This window comes from Neoarius graeffei, chromosome 5 (assembly GCF_027579695.1).
Source record: "Neoarius graeffei isolate fNeoGra1 chromosome 5, fNeoGra1.pri, whole genome shotgun sequence".
NCBI lineage: Eukaryota > Metazoa > Chordata > Actinopteri > Siluriformes > Ariidae > Neoarius > Neoarius graeffei.
The window spans coordinates 54116322-54136521 of NC_083573.1; the positions used below are offsets into that span (position 1 = coordinate 54116322).

The following is a 20200-nucleotide window of genomic DNA, read 5'->3' on the forward strand; positions in this document are numbered from 1 at the left end:
GTCACAGGCAAGCTGGAGCCTATTCCAGCTGACTATGGGTGAGAGGCGGGGTACACCCTGGACAAGTCACCAGATCATCACAGGGCTGATACATAGAGACACACAACCATTCACACTCACATTCACACCTACGGTCAATTTAGAGTCACCAGTTAACCTAACCTGCATGTCTTTGGACTGTGGGGGAAACCGGAGCACCCGGAGGAAACCCACACGGACACGGGGAGAACATGCAAACTCCACATAGAAAGGCCCTCGTCGGCCGCTGGGCTCGAACCCAGAACCTTCTTGCTGTGAGGCGACAGCGCTAACCACTGCACCACCGTGCCACCCCATAGCACTGTTGTAGCCTGTTAATACACTTTGACATACAGAGACATCCCATTTTTTTCCATTCACATACATGTCCCTTGTTACATGTTTTATGATATTGCATACACAGATGATGGTTTGTGGTCAACGTTTCATTTGATGTGTTATCTTCTGGTTATTTATCAGCACTTACAGCCTGGCATATACAGACAGAAATATAGTATCACAAAGAATATCACCAATTAGCAATAAAAAAATATGAATAAATTTGTCCACAGAGGGAAGATTAAAACAATTATTATGATGTTGTGCATGACCGCATTTAGGTCTATGTATTCAGGGGAACAAGTGAGCCAAAGACCAAGCCCATAGCAAAAAGAATAACCATTTTATTTCAATGTATAAAAAGTGCTAGCTACAAGGCCCTAGGAGGGCTGGACTTTGATAAGTAGGAAGGGTTTATTAGAAACTGTATTGACGCTATTTACAGGGAGAAATTCCCAGCCCCTCCTATTCACACGTTTTTTGACACATGCAGACAGACACACACGGCACAGAATCAGTTTCACATCCACCCATACACACACACTTGCCTGAACAGGATGGTCAAGAGAGAATCACATTCATCTGATCACCTCACTGGAGGTTCTCACAGAAGGGTAGGCAAAGACGTCCATTTGTTTCTTTGCATGTTTATCACGGTGGGAGGAACCAGCAGTGACAATCTGCTCATTGGACAAATCGTATTTCCATTTAGTGACAGTTGCAGGACTGAACTGGCTTTGAATAATTGCCTCAAGTAAAATTCCTGCCTGTGTAATTCCCTAACATTTTGTCTATTACATGTTTTGCCTAAAATGCATATCTGTATATTTTAATGCTACTAATAGTCACTTAAGGCTGTTTATGATTTTAGTTAGTTTGTTTATTTGTTTCATCTCATAATTTTACATAATTATTCCTATAGCATGACTTGCCATTTAAAAGCCCCAAATAATGCAATCTTCATTTTTGGCAATGCTTCTGATTATTGTAAACTACTTAATATCATTGTCTGGGGGTTTTAAAGATGTGGACTTTCAACCTAAGGTATCAGGTTTAATTTCCAGCACCAGAGTTGATTAGATGCTCACTAGAATACCAAATTAAACTGAAATTGAAATAAATTCTGTATTGTATTAATGGTAATAGATTAGATAAACACATTTATGATGTCAGTTTGCAGTCAGTCATTCTTCTTTTTTAGTGCCACTGAAACTATTAAATATTAGCAGTACATTTCTAAGGTCATGCCGCTAAACCTTTTGGGTTCATTATGATTATTATTTGTGCCTGTTTTAGTTAATCCCTTGCATCATTTCTAGTTGTTTTTTTTTTTTTTTTTTTTTGGGGGGGGACTGTATTGTATTTCCTGATACACTGTAATTTGTGTATCTGGTACCAACTGTGGTACCTTTTTCAAAAGCACTTCAGTCTTCTTTTCTTGCATTTATCTTATTTGTTTCAAACCTTGAAAACCCCAGGGTAATATGAAATAAACATGGTGTCAGAGATAAATGTGAGTCCTGCAAGAGTTTACTTATCTTTATGCCATTTTTCTTGTTTTACATTCACAGATAATGACAACTAAACTGGCAACAGCCATAGCTGCTTTCTTTCTCTTGGCCAGTATAGCCGTCATTATAGCAATAGCTACAGTTCAGGCAAAACACAGGACTTACCTCTCCCCTGGACTTAAGGTAAGACTATTCATACGTGCCTAATTAAACTCACAGATAATCCTCAGTGCATGAACGTGACATAGCAATATCGCATCGCTAACACTGTTAAATGTAAGTAAGCCTGGAATTATAGGACAGAAACCAACCAGGTACAAGAGACAAAACTTGGAAATGCTGTGTGTGCACAAGCTCCTGCAAAACTGGTATCTGACAGCTGCAATTATTTTCGACCTAAAATATATTCTCTGTCATTATATGTTCAAGTGAAACTGCAAGGTCTGTATGATTGAAATTGTTCTTTAAGAATTCATTGGATGATTAAGGGCTCTTAGCATCCAAAAATGGAAAGCCAAGGGAAGCACTCTGTTGTAAGTCTTTTCATAAAAAAAAGCAAGCATTTCCACAGAGGGATAACCAAAGAACCATGAAGGATTACACATTATCTATGTGTGTAGGTGTGGATTTCACACTGCAGAGAGGTCATTGATTTGCCAGATATTTATAGCTTTAACTCTCAATAACTTCCAAATGGCTACATAATGTTTATTACCCAACTGTATCAGATTATGAATCAGTGTGGGTTTTCCTCTTTATCTGAGTTTGCGATACCACCACCCATAGCCTGTATTGTGAAGTCCTCTTCTGTGTTGTGAAGCTATTTTTTAGATGTAGATTATGTACTTTCCATTAGAGCTCCTCATGTCAGGACATGTAATGTAAAAGGCCTCGGGCAAGAAGGCATGTCTCTTAAAGGTCCCATGGCATGGTGGTTTGTTGATGCTTTAAACGGGCTCGTGGAGGCTTCCGGATGTTATATCCGCAGCCTTTCTCGAAATGAACCCTCGGCACGTAAATATAGCCTCCTGGGAGAAAGCCCCATTTCAGCGCTTTTCCCAGTGCGTCGTTTTGCTAATGAGAAGCAGGAGGCGGGGAAGGGTAGAGGGTGGGGGCGGGCCATGGGGGGAGGGGGAGGGGCTTGACCAAGCTGCGCGCACACATACTCGCTGCTATCAGCGTCTGTAGCCACGCTGCTAAGACAAAACCCCGTTCTCCCTCGGACTCCTTTCGTAAACTCAACGTGACACAGAGAACAGAGAGTGAGTGTGTTCGGAGTGGTAGTTTACGAACGTATAATACCCTAGGCTTGAACACGCACTCCATAACCAAAGAGGATAGAAGCAGCAACTACAGCAACATATCGCTTATCCAACAGAAGACATGCATTGCGGAGCAATAGTCAAACATAAGCTCATAAGTTACAGTCAATTTCCAGACTAAACTCAGTTTAACAGAGCATGCTGCATGCTCTTTAGTTTTGTAGCGCAGATTACCTGGCTAACTGCAGGAAGCGGTTAGCTGCACAGCTAATGTAGCCATTGCTAGGCTAACGCACCTATTTTAAAACACGGCAAAACGACCAGTTATACACTTACTTGTTCGGTGTTTGTTGCTGATGCGGCAGGGATGCTTGGTACGGACCCAGGCTTCAGTGACAGTTGATGTGCAAAACCTGCCCTGTACTGTCCCAAGTTGTGGAAACATTCATCAGGAAAATGCTTCCGACAAACATACACCGTCTTAGGTAGACTCGACGGCATATTATTGGAGTAAATAAAATTAAGCCACTGCGTCTTCAGGGGCTCTCCTGTCGGCAGTAAAAACAGACTCTTTTCTGTGTTGTCACATTCATGTACAGCGCAATTTCCATGTTTTGCTCGCTCAGGTGATGCCATGTTGTTGTGTCCTCTATGGTCTCCTCACTACAACTGGGCGGGCAATCCATACAGTGGGTGGGAATCCAGAGGGGGGGCGTGGGGATCATCTCCCTTGCTGACGTAGTAAAGGGAAGAGCTTATCAACGTGCCGTTTTGATGCGCCATTCTCAAATGTTGGGCATAGTTTGGTTTACACATTATGAAATTTCTAGCCACTGGGGTGACTTAAGAAGGTCAGAGGAACTCATTTTAATGTTAAAAAACCTCAGAAAGTGAAAATTTCATGCCATGGGACCTTTAACAATATGGAAGAATATTACTGTCAAATGGAGATAATGTAAATACATGAGAAGAGGTGGGTAGTAATGTGTTACATTTACTCTGGAACATGTACTTAAGGAAATTTTTCCAGCAAATTGTATGTATAGGAGCAGTTTTGCTACTGCGTAATACTTTTCACTCTTACCAGATTACATTTACCATTTAAAAATGTACTTATAATCCGTTACATTAGACGACATACTTCTGGTCAGATACTTTGATTTAATGTCGTAAATTATTTCTATTCACACGCGCACAGCTTCTATGACATCGACTGATTTGATACATGGAGTTTGAACACACAAATGGATAAACATAAATAAAGACCAGGACTGTGTCACATTTTAACAGATTAAACAGTGTGACTTTGGTATTGGTTTTAAAAAAGGTGCGATTTATTTTTGTTCAATTTTTATATTAGTTTATTTAGCGCGCGCGCACACACAAACACACAGCTCTGTGTTGCTCAGCTATCTCTCCTGGAAGATTTACAAAAAAACCTGTGGCAAAATCGCCTTGATTTATGTTATTTGGCAAATATTTATTTATTTGTTTGCTTGCTTATGTATTATTATTATTATTATTATTATTATTGGCAGCATGGTGGTGTAGTGGTTAGCACTGTTGCCTTGCAGCAAGAAGGTTCTGGGTTCGAGCCCAGTGGCCAACGGGGGCCTTTCTGTGTGGAGTTTGCATGTTCTCCCCGTGTCCGTGTGGGTTTCCTCCGGGTGCTCCGGTTTCCCCCACAGTCCAAAGACATGCAGGTTAGGTTAACTGGTGACTCTAAATTGACCGTAGGTGTGAATGTGAGTGTGAATGGTTGTGTGACCTGGCGACTTGTCCAGGGTGTACCCCGCCTCTCACCCATAATCAGCTGGGATAGGCTCCAGCTTGCCCGCAACTCTGTACAGGATAAGCGGCTACAGATAATTGATGTATTATTATTATTATTATTATTTAGGAATAGTACTTCAATGATTTTATGTTGTGTTTCTTAGACAAGCACTTTAAATTTTTCTTTTGGGTATGACCGATATTCTTATACATTTGAATGCAATACATTATAGATGTCACAAATCGTCCTATGAAGTTTCTCACTACTTGAGTAGCCATTTTATGGGGTTCTTTTTTTTTAACGCATACTCAAGTCATTATTTTGATCAGTATGTTTACTTGAGTCACAGGCTATTTATTTTAAAGTAACAATACTTTCACCTGAGTACAGTTTTTGCTTACTCTACCCACCTCTGTGCATGAGCATATATTTCTGTTAGTCTTCTACAATATGCACGCTGATTTGCTTTGCTGTAATGTACACTATATGGCCCAAGGTTTGTAGACACCTGACCGTCACACCCATACTGTATGTGCTTGTTTGACATCCCATTCCAGATTTAGTCCCACATTCCTGTTAGTAATAACCTCCACTCATCTGGGAAGGCTTTCCACTAGATTTTGGAGCGTGTTGTCCATTGATGTCAGAGCGTTAGTCAGGCACTGATCTTGGGTGAGGAGACCTGGGGTGCAGTCTGCATTCCAGTTCATCCTAAAGGTACGGTGGATTTGAAGTCAGAGCTCTGTGCAAGTGACTCCTGTTCTTCCACTCCACCCTTGGCAAACCATGTTTTCCTGGCCCTCTCTTTGTTCAGAGGGTGTTCTCATTCTGAAACAGGTTTGGGCTACGCTCCTTAATTCCAGTGATGGGAACCTGTAATGCTAAAATATAAAAAGCCATTCTAGAAAATTGTGTGTTTTCTATCAAGAGTTTGGAGAAGGGCCCCATATAGGTCTGATGATCATGTATCCACAAAACTCTGGCCATGTATTGTATGAATTCTGAACCCTGATCATAAACTTTTTGTGCTCAGGCGTTCAGGATTCTCCTGGCTCTCAGCACTTTTCAAGACTGACAAATAATATAAATCAATCAGAATGGGTTATGAGTTTCAAACACTAGAATTGTTACAATTCTCCTACATTCTTATTGGTATGAACAAATTCCCTTCCCACTCTAAAGCCACACAAGTGATGCTGATCCATTACAAGCAAGACTCTATCACTAACATGTTTAGAAAATTCAGTATATTATAGGATCTGTGCACATTTGTTTGCATACTGGCTGTGTACATGCGTTTCACATGGATGTAAGAGTTCAACATACAGGACGTTGTTTATTTTATCAGGAAGTAGCAGCCAAACCACACTGAACAACTTTTTTATGTTACAAAATCTTGTCAACATGCTACATATGACCCAAATTATACCTGTAGAGAAGTGTTAACAATTTTGTTGGTTGAAAACCATAAGCCATTCTGATTAGTTTATGATTTTTTCAAAGTGATTAAAATCTAATCTGAGAGTGTGTTAAAATTTGGGCAGTATGTGACAGTATGATTTTAATGTACGTGCACATTTTCCAAACACTATTAAAGAAAATGCTTTCAGCAGCGTAAATTCGGGTACAACTATACAATTTTGTGCATGACCAAAAACAAATCCAAATGCAAGCAGAATAGGTTGAAGTATGGGTTATTTTTTGTGAAAAAAAAATCTATGTGAAGGCAGAAGGAATCGTGTTTGTGTGTTAAGCTATTGTGTGTAAAAGAGCACCATACATGAGTATTCAATGAGCAAAAAATTTCAGCTAAGGCAAACTGATAGATCTCTAATTGTTGCATACAACTGGGACTATTTATGACTGTGAATGTTCCAGTGCGCCTCTCTCTCTCTCTCTCTCTCTCTCTCTCTCTCTCTCTGTCTCTCCGCACAGTACGGTATTGTGTTGGATGCCGGATCCTCCAGAACTACTGTCTATCTGTATCAATGGCCAGCCGAGAAAGAGAACAACACCGGGGTTGTGAACCAGACTGCAAAATGTCCGGTTAAAGGTGTGGAACCACCATTCATCCTCCATAATGCACAGTCTGAATGTACAGAAGTGTGAAGGAAAGCTCTCTTTTCTATGGGATTTCACTCAACACTAAAACTCTAAACCTGGTCTAGGATTTCCTGAGATGGACGTCAGGCAATGAAATGGGACTGAACTCTTATTTATTGATTGTTTTGGCTAATAAATAATGATTAAATCTTCTTTGAACAGATACGAGAAGTGTTTCAGCCCATATTGACATTTATAGTCAATTTCATGAAAGCAAACAGAAAATGAACAAGGCCTTGTTTTCAGACTATTCATACAGTTTATCTCAGTTGAGTGATTGATACAACAGAGACTTGGACCTAGCATTTGTTTATATCTGCATCCTCAGGTGATATACTCTATAATATTATGTTGTATTCCTACAAAGATGTGACCGATGCCATTTAAAAATGCATACTCATATGAAGACTTTATGGCCACACTATTTCTTATTGCAATGTTTCTCAGTTATGATGCAACATCTCATGATGGGTGACATGTGTTATGTGCTGGACAGCAGGCTATTAAATAAAATAGCTATGATTATGTTCATTGACAGGTCCTGGTATCTCAGAAGATAATGCCGAGGCCTGGAAGAACCTTAACGAGTGTATGGAAAACATAAAAGAGTTCATCCCTCCACATCAACATAGCTCAACACCCATCTTTCTTGGTGCAACTGCTGGAATGAGACTGCTCCGGTAAGCTTTTTTTCTTCCAGCTTTTTGTCTGCAACTGTGTGATCAATTCCCTTATAGCCTCATTATTCATGAATATGCACTACAGCTTATATCATTATTTATAATCCCACTATCCGGTGTCCTCCAGAAGAGGACGGATTCCTATCAAGGTTTCTTCACTGTAAAAAAAAAACGTTGTTTTTACGGAAAAACACTGGCAGCTGTGGTTGCCAGAATAATCCTGTTAAAAATACAGTGAAATGTAAACAACATTACAGAATAACTTGTACATTTCACTGGGATTCCATGTACAATTAATGATAACTAAATGTACATTTTACAGGTATTCAATGTACAATAATCAATACATAACTGTTAATTTTATGGATATTCATTGTACAATAAAAAAGCATCTAGGAATGAATTGCAAGTGTTCTTGATTATTGGTTTTTGTGGCTCCAAAATGATGGTTACAAGCAATGATCTACTAGACAGATATTTTATTTGATTTAGAGTTTTACGAAATGTGCCGGAGAGCCTCTACTGACATTTTTAAATTTTTTTAACAGGGCAATTATGTAATTTTAACTATCACATTCTGTTTTAGTATTACAGTTTGTCTGTGTTTAAACTACAACAATTTGTAAATTCTACAAAAAATATGATCAATTCAACATATTCTTACTGTTAAATTAACAGTGGTATTTGGTTAGGAGTTTTACAGTATATTGATGTAAATTACACACTGCTTCATTGTTTTTGTATTTACAGTTTTTTTATGTTATGATTTTACATAAATTCACTGTTAATTCTACGGACATTTTTTACAGTGTTCCTTATCTCATTTCAGGGAGCTTTTCTTTGCATTGTCACCTCTGGTGACACATATTAATTATATGAATTATATGAATTAATTATCACTTGCTGTTTCTGCAAAATCCCATGTTGGAATATTTGTATACAGCCAGAAGAGTGAAGAAGAGTCCAACGCTATCCTGATTAAAGTACGGAATTATCTTCGTTCTTTGCCATTCGCTTTCCATAATGCTTCCATCATCTCAGGTCAGGAAGAGGGGCTGTATGGGTGGATAACTGTCAACTACCTGATGGGAAAATTCCTGGAGGTGAGGCCAGTTCAAGAGGGAGCCTTCAGCTCATGTATGAGGCTGTTTAGTATTAAAGCAACATGGGGGGTTTTACCGGTATATGTCTTCCTCAAGAAATTTTTGGGGAAAGCAAAGGATTATAGGATATTTTTATGTCTAGGCTAATTCCTAGATTGTTTTGAAAATTCCAAACATACAGTACGGTGCAAAAGTCTTAGGCACATGTCAAGAAATGCTGTCGACCAAAAATGGCTGAAAAATAATGAAATTAAATGTTTCAACATTAAAAAAAAATACTATAAGCAGCAGTAAGCCATAATAAATGAAATAAAGTCAGTATTTGGTGTGAGACGATCCTTTGCTTAAATTAAAAAAACTAGTAGTCTCCAGTACAATGAGTGCAGTTTTATAAGGAAATAAGCTGTAGGTTTTACTGAGTATCTTGCAGAAGCAGCCACAGTTCTTCTAGACACTTTGACTGTCACACTCGCTTCTTCATTTTGCACCAAAACCCAGCAGCCTTCATTATGTTTTCTTTTTTAATCTGAAAAGTGCTCTCTTATGTAATATGCTGCTCAGATACAAACCTTTTTTCCTGTAACATTTAATATTGTGCTGGAAAACAAATGTTTGGAACCCTAAAATGTTTTTGTACGGACTCGATAATGTAGAAGTCATAAAATAGAAATCTATAACAAAGTTTGTATGAAAAAAAAAAACTTAGGGTGCCCAAGACTTTTGCACATGACTGTACATTGCAGTACTTTTATAACATTCCATAGATCATTAGTATTGTATGAACTGTGTTTTGTTCGCTTTGTCCAGAAAAATATATGGAATGCTTGGGTTCATCCTCATGGAGCACAAACTGTGGGGTCCCTGGACCTGGGCGGAGCCTCCACTCAGATTGCCTTCGTGGCTCCATCTGATGCCAAAGGACAGGATCTAATCAGCGTTTCACTCTATGGCTATGAATACAATGTTTACACACACAGCTTCCTGTGCTATGGAAAAAATGAGGCTGAAAAACAAGTTTTGGCAGAACTTGTAAAGGTAGCATTTTCTGTTCCTGTAATAATGTTGCACTTAAATATTAATTGCAGGAGGAAAAAACAGCAATACAGCTGAGTGCAAAAGTTTGCAAAATAAAAGGTAAAATAAAAAAGACGAAGAAATGTATGTTATAATTAGACACTTAATGCGTTAGGTTTCACAGATGTTCCTTTATGAGCATCAAAGATGTTCAAATACAGTAGAATAATTTAATATAATGATAATAGTGAAAAAATGTGTTTTGTTCCTTTAGGAATGTGACACAAAATATTATTTACTGATTTATCTGTCCACCTTTATAACTGTCTCCTAAACATTCTTCTTAACACATCTGTTTTAACAATCAAATCAGTTATGAACACAAAAGATTCATGGCAAAACATCTTTTCAAAAATATTTTCTTCTGATATCACCAGATTTTATCTAAACGCATTTCATTTTTAGGATTTTGATATTCTGGGGGGGGGGGGGGGGGGGGGGGGGTTGTAGATAAATTGTACAATAAAGAAAGATTTTCTTTTCTCAGTTAAAAAAAAACACAGACAGTGCGAGCATTGCCCTCAGCTATATACCGTATGCTATAATGATCTTTAAAATGTGTCATCCAAATTTACTTCATCCAAAACACCCACCCAGGCTTTGCGTATTATTATTATTATTATTATTATTATTATTATTATTATTATTATTATTATTAAGCAAAGTCTGTGAATTTAAAAATATTTTTTCTTATAAACTAAAAAAAATGAAATGTCATGTTAGTATATGGGCAGTGTTCAGCCTGGTAATGCTGCATTATAGTATTCCTGTATTGATCAATCCATTTGACTTGTTTTATTCCTCACACTAATTACACAAAGCAGACTGCAGCAAAGCAGATTGCAGAATCCCTGTAAAACCTTTCTTGTGCTAATGCAATCATGTTCATCCATTTAAAGCAATGGAGTGAGCTTAATCCTAGCTAATATTAATGCTTTCCCAGACTACTTTGACATTAGCAATGTCCTGTTGAGAAGTGGCAGATAAAATTACATTACCCTTCCTTCTTCCTATTTTAGCTAGCTCTTCTTAGCTCAAAATGATACCATATACTGCATACAGATATAGCTGATGTATCATCTTTTACAAAAGAGCTGCATTTTTCTTAAGTTCATAAAACATTTCAAGTTTTTTATGGTATAGGAACTGACCTTAGCGTCTCTTTCCCATCTCAGCAGTCCTCTGATTTGTTACGTATAAATCACCCCTGCTACCCTCTTGGCTACAACATCACCATGTCCAAGGATGACATCTTTGGCAGTGAGTGTACAAAGAATGCTATTCCAGCTGGCTATTCCTCTGGGAAGACCTTCACTTTCTTTGGACAGAGTGATCCAGCCAAGTGCAAAACTGTGGTCAGGAAGATTTTTGACCTGAAGTCATGTCAGAAGAAAGAGCACTGCTCATTTAATGGAGTATACCAACCACCTGTTACAGGTGACTTCATGGTAGGCATTCTTTACATTACATTGCAGGCATTCAGCAGACACTCTTATCCAGTGCAACATACAACATACCCAGAGCATCCTAGGGATCAGTTGGGGGTTAGGTGCCTTGCTCAAAGGCACTTCAGCTATTCCTGCTGGTCCAGAGGAATCAAACCGGTGACCTCCCAAAGCTGCTTCTCTAGACCCTTTTCAGTCACGTGACCTTCGTAAACGCGACCACCATTTTGGACATGTAGCGGACTTCGGCTCGAATTGGTTTGAATGCGAGGAAGGCGACAAACGGAGAACATACAAGAAAAAGGAGCGAGATGCAGAAAACACCTTCGCTATCCAGCGACGTAGGGCATTTACAGGGCGAGCAGAGGGAGAAATAACAACAGTAACGACACATTAGCAACGCCGTACAGAAATAACGGTTTATGGCACAGACCCTTTTGGTTCTCGCTCATCTAGCTGCTACAATGACTGCTTAGACTGCAACAATAATACCTAACACACATTTAAGTATCCGTCGTAAAGACGTGAAACTCGTCGAGTGACGAGTGTGTTCATTGATAAGCTAACACAATCTAAAAGTAGACATACCATCACACTGCCCTGGCGCTGTGTACAGTTTACCTTCTATGGTTTGTGCACTCGCTATTTGCCATTACTTTCTCCAACCGTTGTTACAGATTACAGGGAACGGCCTGGATTTAAGAGACAAATACATGTTCCTCTTATTTTGAACACTTATTTGTAGGCAGTGCTTAATTTGTAAAGTGGGAGGTCCCGGAGCGCAGAGGATGAGCGGCTCCGGTGCGGAAAAAAAGAGGAGAGGAGAGGAGAGGGGTGCGGCGCGGCGCTGCGCTTCTGGGCATGTTTTATAATAACACTGCAAATTAAGTTCATCTGCAGATATTTTGTGGATGTTGTTTCATGAATGTTAACAGCAATGTAATGCCTTTTCTGGCTAATTTTATTCGTCTTACCTCCAACAAAGTGGTCACTACACAAGCGTTGGTATGCCGCTATCCATCTTCTCCGTCGGTCAGCATCTACCGGGATCCGATAAAATGATAACCCTTGCCTTGTTTGTTGATGGTTACTACATCCAGGTGCACAACAATATAGTGGCATGATGGAAGTCTTGCTGAAAATAAACACTTTCTTTGCTGCCGTTCCTCAATGTTGGCTGTGGTAAACTACTGGTAGTACACATCCAAAATGGCGACCGCGTTTGTCGTGACGTCACGTGAAAAGGGTCCCTAACCATTAGGCCATGGCTTCCCCCCATTCTTAGCTAATGTGTGCAATTATGATAATGTATCACCAAGCAGATTTCCATTTCAGTCTTTGTGGATTGCAAAACAAAACAAGGAAATGACTCCAACATACTGAAACCAACATTTAATTGTGTTACTTTTGAAATGAAGCTCATTTCTTTCAAAAGATTTTCTGAGGAGTTTGCCATCTGATCTTAGAATTCATTCAAAAGCAAGTTTAATATCAGTTTAGTCTGTAGACATGGTGTGTTTAAAGCACATATCCATTGTCACAATGACTGCTTTAGTAATACACTGTTGGTGATAATGTATCTATTGCTGTTAAGGCCTACGCAGGATTTTACTACACAGCTGATAATATGAACGTGAAGGGTTCAAACAGTCTGGAGAAGTTTAATGCTACCATATGGTCATTCTGCTCTATGAACTGGAAAGAAGTGAGTACCTCCCACAGACTGTCAAAGAGAATGTACAGTGGATATAAAAAGTGTGCACACCCCGTTAAAATGATAGGCTTTTCTGATGTAAAAAAGATTAGACCACAACAAATAATTTCAAAACTTTTCCCACCTTTAATGTGACCTATAACTTGTACAATTCAGTTGAAAAACAAACAAATCTGTTACGGGGAAAAACATAAAAAATAAAAAGCATACAATAAGCTGGTTGCATAAGTGTGCACACCCTGAAACTAATACTTTGTTGAAGCACCTTTTGATTTAATTACAGCATTCAGTCTTTTTGGGTTCACACCTGCCATCAATTAAAATGACTCTGATTAACCCCAAATAAAGTTCAGACATTTACTCAGTTGCATCCTCCAGCAAAAGCCAGCGTTCGCAGAGAGCTTACAAAGCATCAGAGGGATCTCAGTGTTGAAAGGTATCAGTCAGGAGAAGGGGACAAAAACATTTCCACGGCATTAGATATACCATGGAGCACAGTGAAGATGGTCATCAAGAAGTGGAGAAAATATGGGACAACAGTGGCATTACCAAGAACTGGATGTCCCTCCAAAATTGATGAAAAGACAAGACGAAAACTGGTCAGGGAGGCTGCCGAGAGGCCTACAGCAACACTGAAGGAGCTGCAGGAATTTCTGGCAAGTACTGGTTGTGTACTACATGTGACAACAATCTCCCATATTCTCTGTATGTCTGGACTATGGGGTAGGGTTGCAAGATGAAAGTCTTTTCTTACAAAGAGAAACATCCCAGGTCTGGCTAAATTTTGCACAAAAAAAAAATACATCAACTCTCCCAAAAGCATGTGGGAAAATGTGTTATGGTCTGATGAAACCAAGGTTGAACTTTTTGGCCACAATTTCAGAAGGTATGTTTGGCACAAAAACGACACTGCACACCACTAAAAGAACACCATACCCACGGTGAAGCATGGTGGTGGCAGCATCATGTTTTGGGGTTGTTTTTCTTCAGCTGGAACAGGGGCTTTAGTCAAGGTGGAGGAAATTATGAACAGTTCTAAATACCAGTCAGTTTTGGCCCAAAACCTTCAGGTGTCTGCTAGAAAGATGAAGATGAAGAAGAATTTCATCTTTCAGCACAACAATGACCCCAAGCATACATCAAAATCAATAAAAGAATGGCTTCACCAGAAGAAAATTAAAGTTTTGGAATGGTCCAGCCAGAGCCCAGACCTAAATCCAGTTGAAAATCTGTGGGGTGACCTGAAGATGGCTGTGCACAAGAGACGCCCTCACAATCTGACAGATTTGGAACGCTTTTGCAAGGAAGAGTGGGCAAATATTGCCAAGTCTAGATGTGTCAGGCTGATAGACTCTGACCCAAAAAGACTGAATGCTGTAATTAAATCAAAAGGGGCTTCAGCAAAGTATTAGTTTAAGGGTGTGCACACTTATGCAACCAGCTTATTGAACTTTTTTTTATTTTTTACGTTTTTCCCCTAACAGATTTGTTTGTTTTTCAATTGAATTGTACAGGTTTTCGGTCACATTAAAGGTGGGAAAAGTTTTGAAACTATTTATTATGGTCTCATTTTTTTAACATCAGAAAAACCTATCATTTTAACGGAGTGTGTACACTTTTTATATCCACTGTATATGGTATCAATTTTCTACTTGAATGACGACTGACAGATTTTTCTTCTTTTTTTCAGCTCAAGAAAAACTACAACGTCTCAGAGAAACACTTGAGATCATATTGTTTCTCTGCAAACTATGTTCATACAATTCTCAGAGACGGATACAAGTTTAATACTGACAACTGGGAAAATATTAATTTTCAAAAAGAGGTATCAGATTACACATAAAACACAATCACCCAGTTTCAGAAATTACTTTATTCTGACCAGGGTCGTGGTAGATGCCAGGAACACTGGGCTTGGCAGCCTGATACTAATGGTCAATAGTCAATTTAACTCTGATCTCAGGGTGTAAATATTAGAACACAAGCATCAACCTTATTTATATTTGGATAATAACCATCACAAACACAGCATCATATTGATGTTCACCTTGAGCATGACCAGGGTAAAGCAGTTCGTGATGAATGAATGAATGAATGAATGAATGATATTGAACTTCTAAAATGATCACATACACTCATCGGCCATTTCTTGGCTGCAGGAGTGGAACCCAATGTGTTCTTCTGCTGTTGCATGCTGAGATGCTTTTCTGCTCACCACAGTTGTAAAGAGTGATTATATGAGTTACTATATCCCTCCTGGTAGATCAAACCAATCTGGCCATTTTCCTCTGACCTCTCTTATCAACAAGACATTTCCACTCACAGAACTGTCACTCACTCTGTGTTTTTTGTTTTTCGCACCATTCTGTGTAAACTCTACAGACTGTTGTGTGTGAAAACCCCAGGAGATCAGCAATTTCTGAAATACTCAAACCAGTCCATCTGGCACCAACACCCATGCCGCAGTGAAAGTCACACTTTGAGATCACAGTTTTTCCCATTCTGATGTTTGAAGTGAACATTAACTGAAGCGCTTGATTTGTATCTGCATGATTTTATATATTGTGCTGCTGTCAAGGGATTGGGCTGATTAGAGAACTGCATAAAACAGCAGGTGTATGGGTATACCTAATAAAGTGGCCAGTGAGTGTATAAAATAAACAATAATCAATATAATTAACATAAGTATTTATATAATATTAATTACTATTGAAATGTAATGTTTTTGAAAAATCAGTTCATTCATTAATTAACAGTCCGTATGATTTTGATTAATGCTCAGTTAATACAGTGCTGAGCGTAAATGAGTACACCCCCTTTGAAAAGTAACATTTTAAACAATATCTCAATGAACACAAACAATTTCCAAAATGTTGACAAGACAAAGTTTAATATAATATCTGTTTAACTTATAACGTGAAAGTAAGGTTAATAATATAACTTTGATTACACATTTTTCAGTTTTACTCAAATTAGGGTGGTGCAAAAATGAGTACACCCCACAACAAAAACTACTACATCTAGTACTTTGTATGGCCTCCATGATTTTTAATGACAGCACCAAGTCTTCTAGGCATGGAATGAACAAGTTGGCGACATTTTGCAACATCAATCTTTTTTCATTCTTCAACAATGACCTCTTTTAGTGACTGGATGCTGGATGGAGAGCGATGCTCAACTTGTCTCTTCAGAATTCCCCATAGGTGTTCGATTGGGTTCAGATCAGGAGACATACTTGGCCACTGAATCACTTTCACCCTGTTCTTCTTCAGAAATCCAACAGTGGCCTTAGATGTGTGTTTAGTCATGTTGGAAAAGTGCACGACGACCAAGGGCACGGAGTGATGGTAGCATCTTCTCTTTCAGTATAGAGCAGTACATCTGTGAATTCATGATGCCATCAATGAAATGCAGCTCCCCGACACCAGCAGCACTCATGCAGCCCCACATAAGGACACTGCCACCACCATGTTTCACTGTAGGCACCATGCATTTTTCTTTGTATCCCTCACTTTTGCGACGCCATACAGTTTTGAAGCCATCAGTTCCAAAAACATTTATCTTGGTCTCATCACTCCAGAGTATAGAGTCCCAGTAGTCTTCATCTTTGTCAGCATGGGCCCTGGCAAACTCTAGGCGGGCTTTTTTGTGCCTGGGCTTTAGGAGAGGCTTCTTTCATGGACGGCATCCATGCATGCCATTCCTCTGCAGTGTACGCCGCATTGTGTCACGGGAAATAGTCACCCCAGTTTGGCTTTCTACTTCTTTAGATAACTGCAGTGAACTTGCATGCCGATTTTCTTCAACCCTTCTCATCAGAAGATGCTCCTGTCGAGGTGTTAACTTCCATGGACGATCTGGACGTCTCTGTGAGATGGTTGAAGTTCCATCTTTCTTAAATTTTTGTACCACTTTTGCTACAGTATTCTGACTGATAAGTAAAGCTTTGCTGATCTTCTTGTCGCCTTCACCTTTGTGGTGTAAAGAAATTATTCTCTTTGGGGAATTCTGAAGAGACAAGTTGAGCATCACTCTCCATCCAGCATCCAGTCACTAAAAGAGGTCATTGTTGAAGAATGGAAAAAGATTGATGCTGCAAAATGTCGCCAACTTGTTCATTCCATGCCGAGAAGACTTGGTGCTGTCATTAAAAATCATGGAGGCCATACAAAGTACTAGATGTAGTAGTTTTTGTTGTGGGGTGTACTCATTTTTGCACCACCCTAATTTGAGTAAAACTGAAAAATGTGTAATCTAAGTTATATTATTAACCTGGGGCGGCACAGTGGTGTAGTGGTTAGCACTGTCGCCTCACAGCAAGAAGGTCCTGGGTTCGAGCCCCGGGGCCGGCGAGGGCCTTTCTGTGTGGAGTTTGCATGTTCTCCCCGTGTCCGCGTGGGTTTCCTCCGGGTGCTCCGGTTTCCCCCACAGTCCAAAGACATGCAGGTTAGGTTAACTGGTGGCTCTAAATTGACCGTAGGTGTGAATGTGAGTGTGAATGGTTGTCTGTGTCTATGTGTCAGCCCTGTGATGACCTGGCGACTTGTCCAGGGTGTACCCCGCCTTTCGCCCATAGTCAGCTGGGATAGGCTCCAGCTTGCCTGCGACCCTGTAGAAGGATAAAGCGGCTAGAGATAATGAGATGAGATGTTACTTTTCAAAGGGGGTGTACTCATTTACGCTCAGCACTGTACTGTAAATAATGTTGGTTAACAAGGTGTTTCTTGTAACAAACACTCTTTCCAGCCTTTGACATCCACAATGTCCAGTCCATTCCTTATATGTTCTTTTTCTTCTTTGCTCTGATTTTAAAAATCTTTCCTTTTTGAAAAAAGACTCATACTGCTATTTTATATCACATTCCTTTGTCACTGGACTCCCTGTATTTCCGACTCACAGTTTCAGAATTAACAAATTAAAAATCTAAGAGGAAAGTCACCATTAAAATTTAACTGCTGGTGTTTTGCAGGTAAATAAGACAAGTATAGCCTGGTCCCTGGGCTACATGCTGTTTCAGTCTAACATGATCCCTGCGGAGGCAAAGCTCCTGAAGCTACCCATTTCCAACAGTGTGTTCACTGCTCTACTCTTCCTGTTCTCCGCTCTCATCGTCATCACCCTTATGTTCCTCATCATCACACTGGTGCGGATCTTTTACTGATGTCTCTGAAAGCCCTACTCAGGAGCCTAGCTTTAGCCTTTGAGCTGCAACACTAGAAGCAAAAAGGCACAATGAAATGCAGGAAAACATCTGTTTACCTTGCTGTCTGTGCCACTGGTTCAGCTATTCATGACAGGGCTCAGAAACGGGTTCACACCACAACATTCACTGCCTGAAGTCTCGACATCTCAACTAAAGAGATGCACAATAGCACGCGTAACCTCTGATATATTATTGCAGCTAAATCAGGGATTTGTCTTTATTGCCGGAATGCAAAATAAAATATAGCTTTTATGAAGGTCTGATACTGGGAAAGAGGTTAGAGCGCTTTGCAAAAATACAGTCAGAAGTGTTTGCTGTTTCTGCACATGCTGACTGTGTTTAGATTTTATTTATTCAGTGTGAAGTGAGTAGTTAAGGCACTTAAAAGGAAACAAAGTGAAGGTATTTAAATTGAATAGGCTTCAAGAAACTATGACCATTGACACATATTTTAGATCCCACATGTCACAAACCAAGTCATTTTTGACAACTGTTCAGTTTAAACATGCTTCTACTTTGCTTCTATATGTGAATCACTGTGTAAGACACAAAGTTGTGTGTGATTGTGCTTGATGCTTCACAATGATGACAGATCTTAAGGCTCTATTTAAATCTATTTAAATTTTACTGGAATATCACTGTAATAAGAGCTGATAGCAATTCTGTAGAATCGTGACAGTATGTCTACGATTGTTCCACATACACTTTAGAAGGATCCGAGGCAGTTAAAATATTAATACTATTTAGAAAGTAAAGAATTACTATTTACTAAGTGATTGTATTTGCTAGTGCTACTACTAAAACTACTTGTCTGTGACCACTCCATCTTTTTTTTTTTCATTTTTCCATTTATTATTTTGACAGGTTTACTTAACATTGATGTGTTTTCTATATTGAATGTGTTCGAGTTGCAAAAGAAAGGCTCTAATTTTTTTATGCAGCAATATAACAAGACAAGTCAAAGACATAAATAGCAACTTGTAAAAAATCTACATGTAGCGTTTCAGAATCTTCAGAGTAATATTGTTCTGTACATAAAATGCACTAAACAGGCCTTATAGCATATACTCACCCCTAAACCTAAAATAATACTATACCATTAGAGGAAAAAGAGGAAACAATCCTGACTTTCACCAACATTAATGAACGTTTGGAAACGCACAGGTTTGTACAGGTTATTGGTTAAGCAGGCCTCTAATTAATTAATTAATTAAACAGTAATGAATAATATTGAATGAGAAAGGATAAAATGAAGGAGAATGAATAACATTAAAGGAGAAAGGTCCATAGCTCCTGGTGGGAGATTATATTGTTCAGGATACTGGTTTCTCCTATCACAATTAAGAAACTATAATTAAAGCATCCAACATGTTTGTTTTGTGTTTTGATGTTTGTCTCATTGTCGTGCATTGTGTGTCTTAAATAGGTTTCAATGCATGTCATGTTTTAGTGTACATTTTAGTGAAAAGATAATAAACTTCTTGAATGTTGACAAGCAACAATTTTCAGGATGATGTGTATATTGGTTTCTGTTTCCCCATAGATGATATGACATAAGATGAGATAAGACAAGATGATATATGAGATGAGATGCGATGCAATGCAATGTGATGCAATGCAATGCAATGCAATGCAATGAGGCGGCACGGTGGTGTAGTGATTAGCGCTGTTGCCTCACAGCAAGAAGGTCCAGGGTTCGAGCCCTGGGGCCGGCGAGGGCCTTTCTGTGTGGAGTTTGCATGTTCTCCCCGTGTCCGCGTGGGTTTCCTCCGGGTGCTCCGGTTTCCCCCAAAGACATGCAGGTTAGGTTAACTGGTGACTCTAAATTGACCGTAGGTGTGAGTGTGAATGGTTGTCCGTGTCAGCCCTATGATGACCTGGCGACTTGTCCAGGGTGTACCCCGCCTTTCGCCCGTAGTCACACAGCAAAATCCCCAGTGTTGAATTAACACCCAGAGTGTTTATATAGGTCCA

The 20200-nt window shown here is 39.3% G+C and overlaps 1 protein-coding gene across 1 annotated transcript; it reads left to right on the forward strand.

Moving 5' to 3' along the window:
• The first annotated feature begins 821 nt into the window (after window positions 1-821).
• entpd3 (ectonucleoside triphosphate diphosphohydrolase 3) lies at window positions 822-19705 on the forward strand. The gene is made up of 10 exons (XM_060922045.1): window positions 822-971; window positions 1929-2051; window positions 6840-6957; window positions 7546-7687; window positions 8631-8790; window positions 9598-9825; window positions 11040-11312; window positions 12904-13014; window positions 14714-14848; window positions 17993-19705. Exons 1-10 carry the CDS (start codon window positions 915-917, stop codon window positions 18182-18184), a joined length of 1539 nt encoding a protein of 512 aa, XP_060778028.1. The 5' UTR covers window positions 822-914; the 3' UTR covers window positions 18185-19705.
• The last annotated feature ends 495 nt before the right edge of the window (window positions 19706-20200 follow it).

Bases quoted from the DNA above. Each gene is read 5' to 3' on its own strand.
- entpd3 (XM_060922045.1), top strand. From the start codon at position 915: ATGGTCAAGAGAGAATCACATTCATCTGATCACCTCACTGGAGGTTCT. The intron at 6,958-7,545 runs GTGTGGAACCAC...GTTCATTGACAG, and splicing joins TGCAAAATGTCCGGTTAAAG to GTCCTGGTATCTCAGAAGAT. The intron at 8,791-9,597 runs GTGAGGCCAGTT...CGCTTTGTCCAG, and splicing joins TGATGGGAAAATTCCTGGAG to AAAAATATATGGAATGCTTG.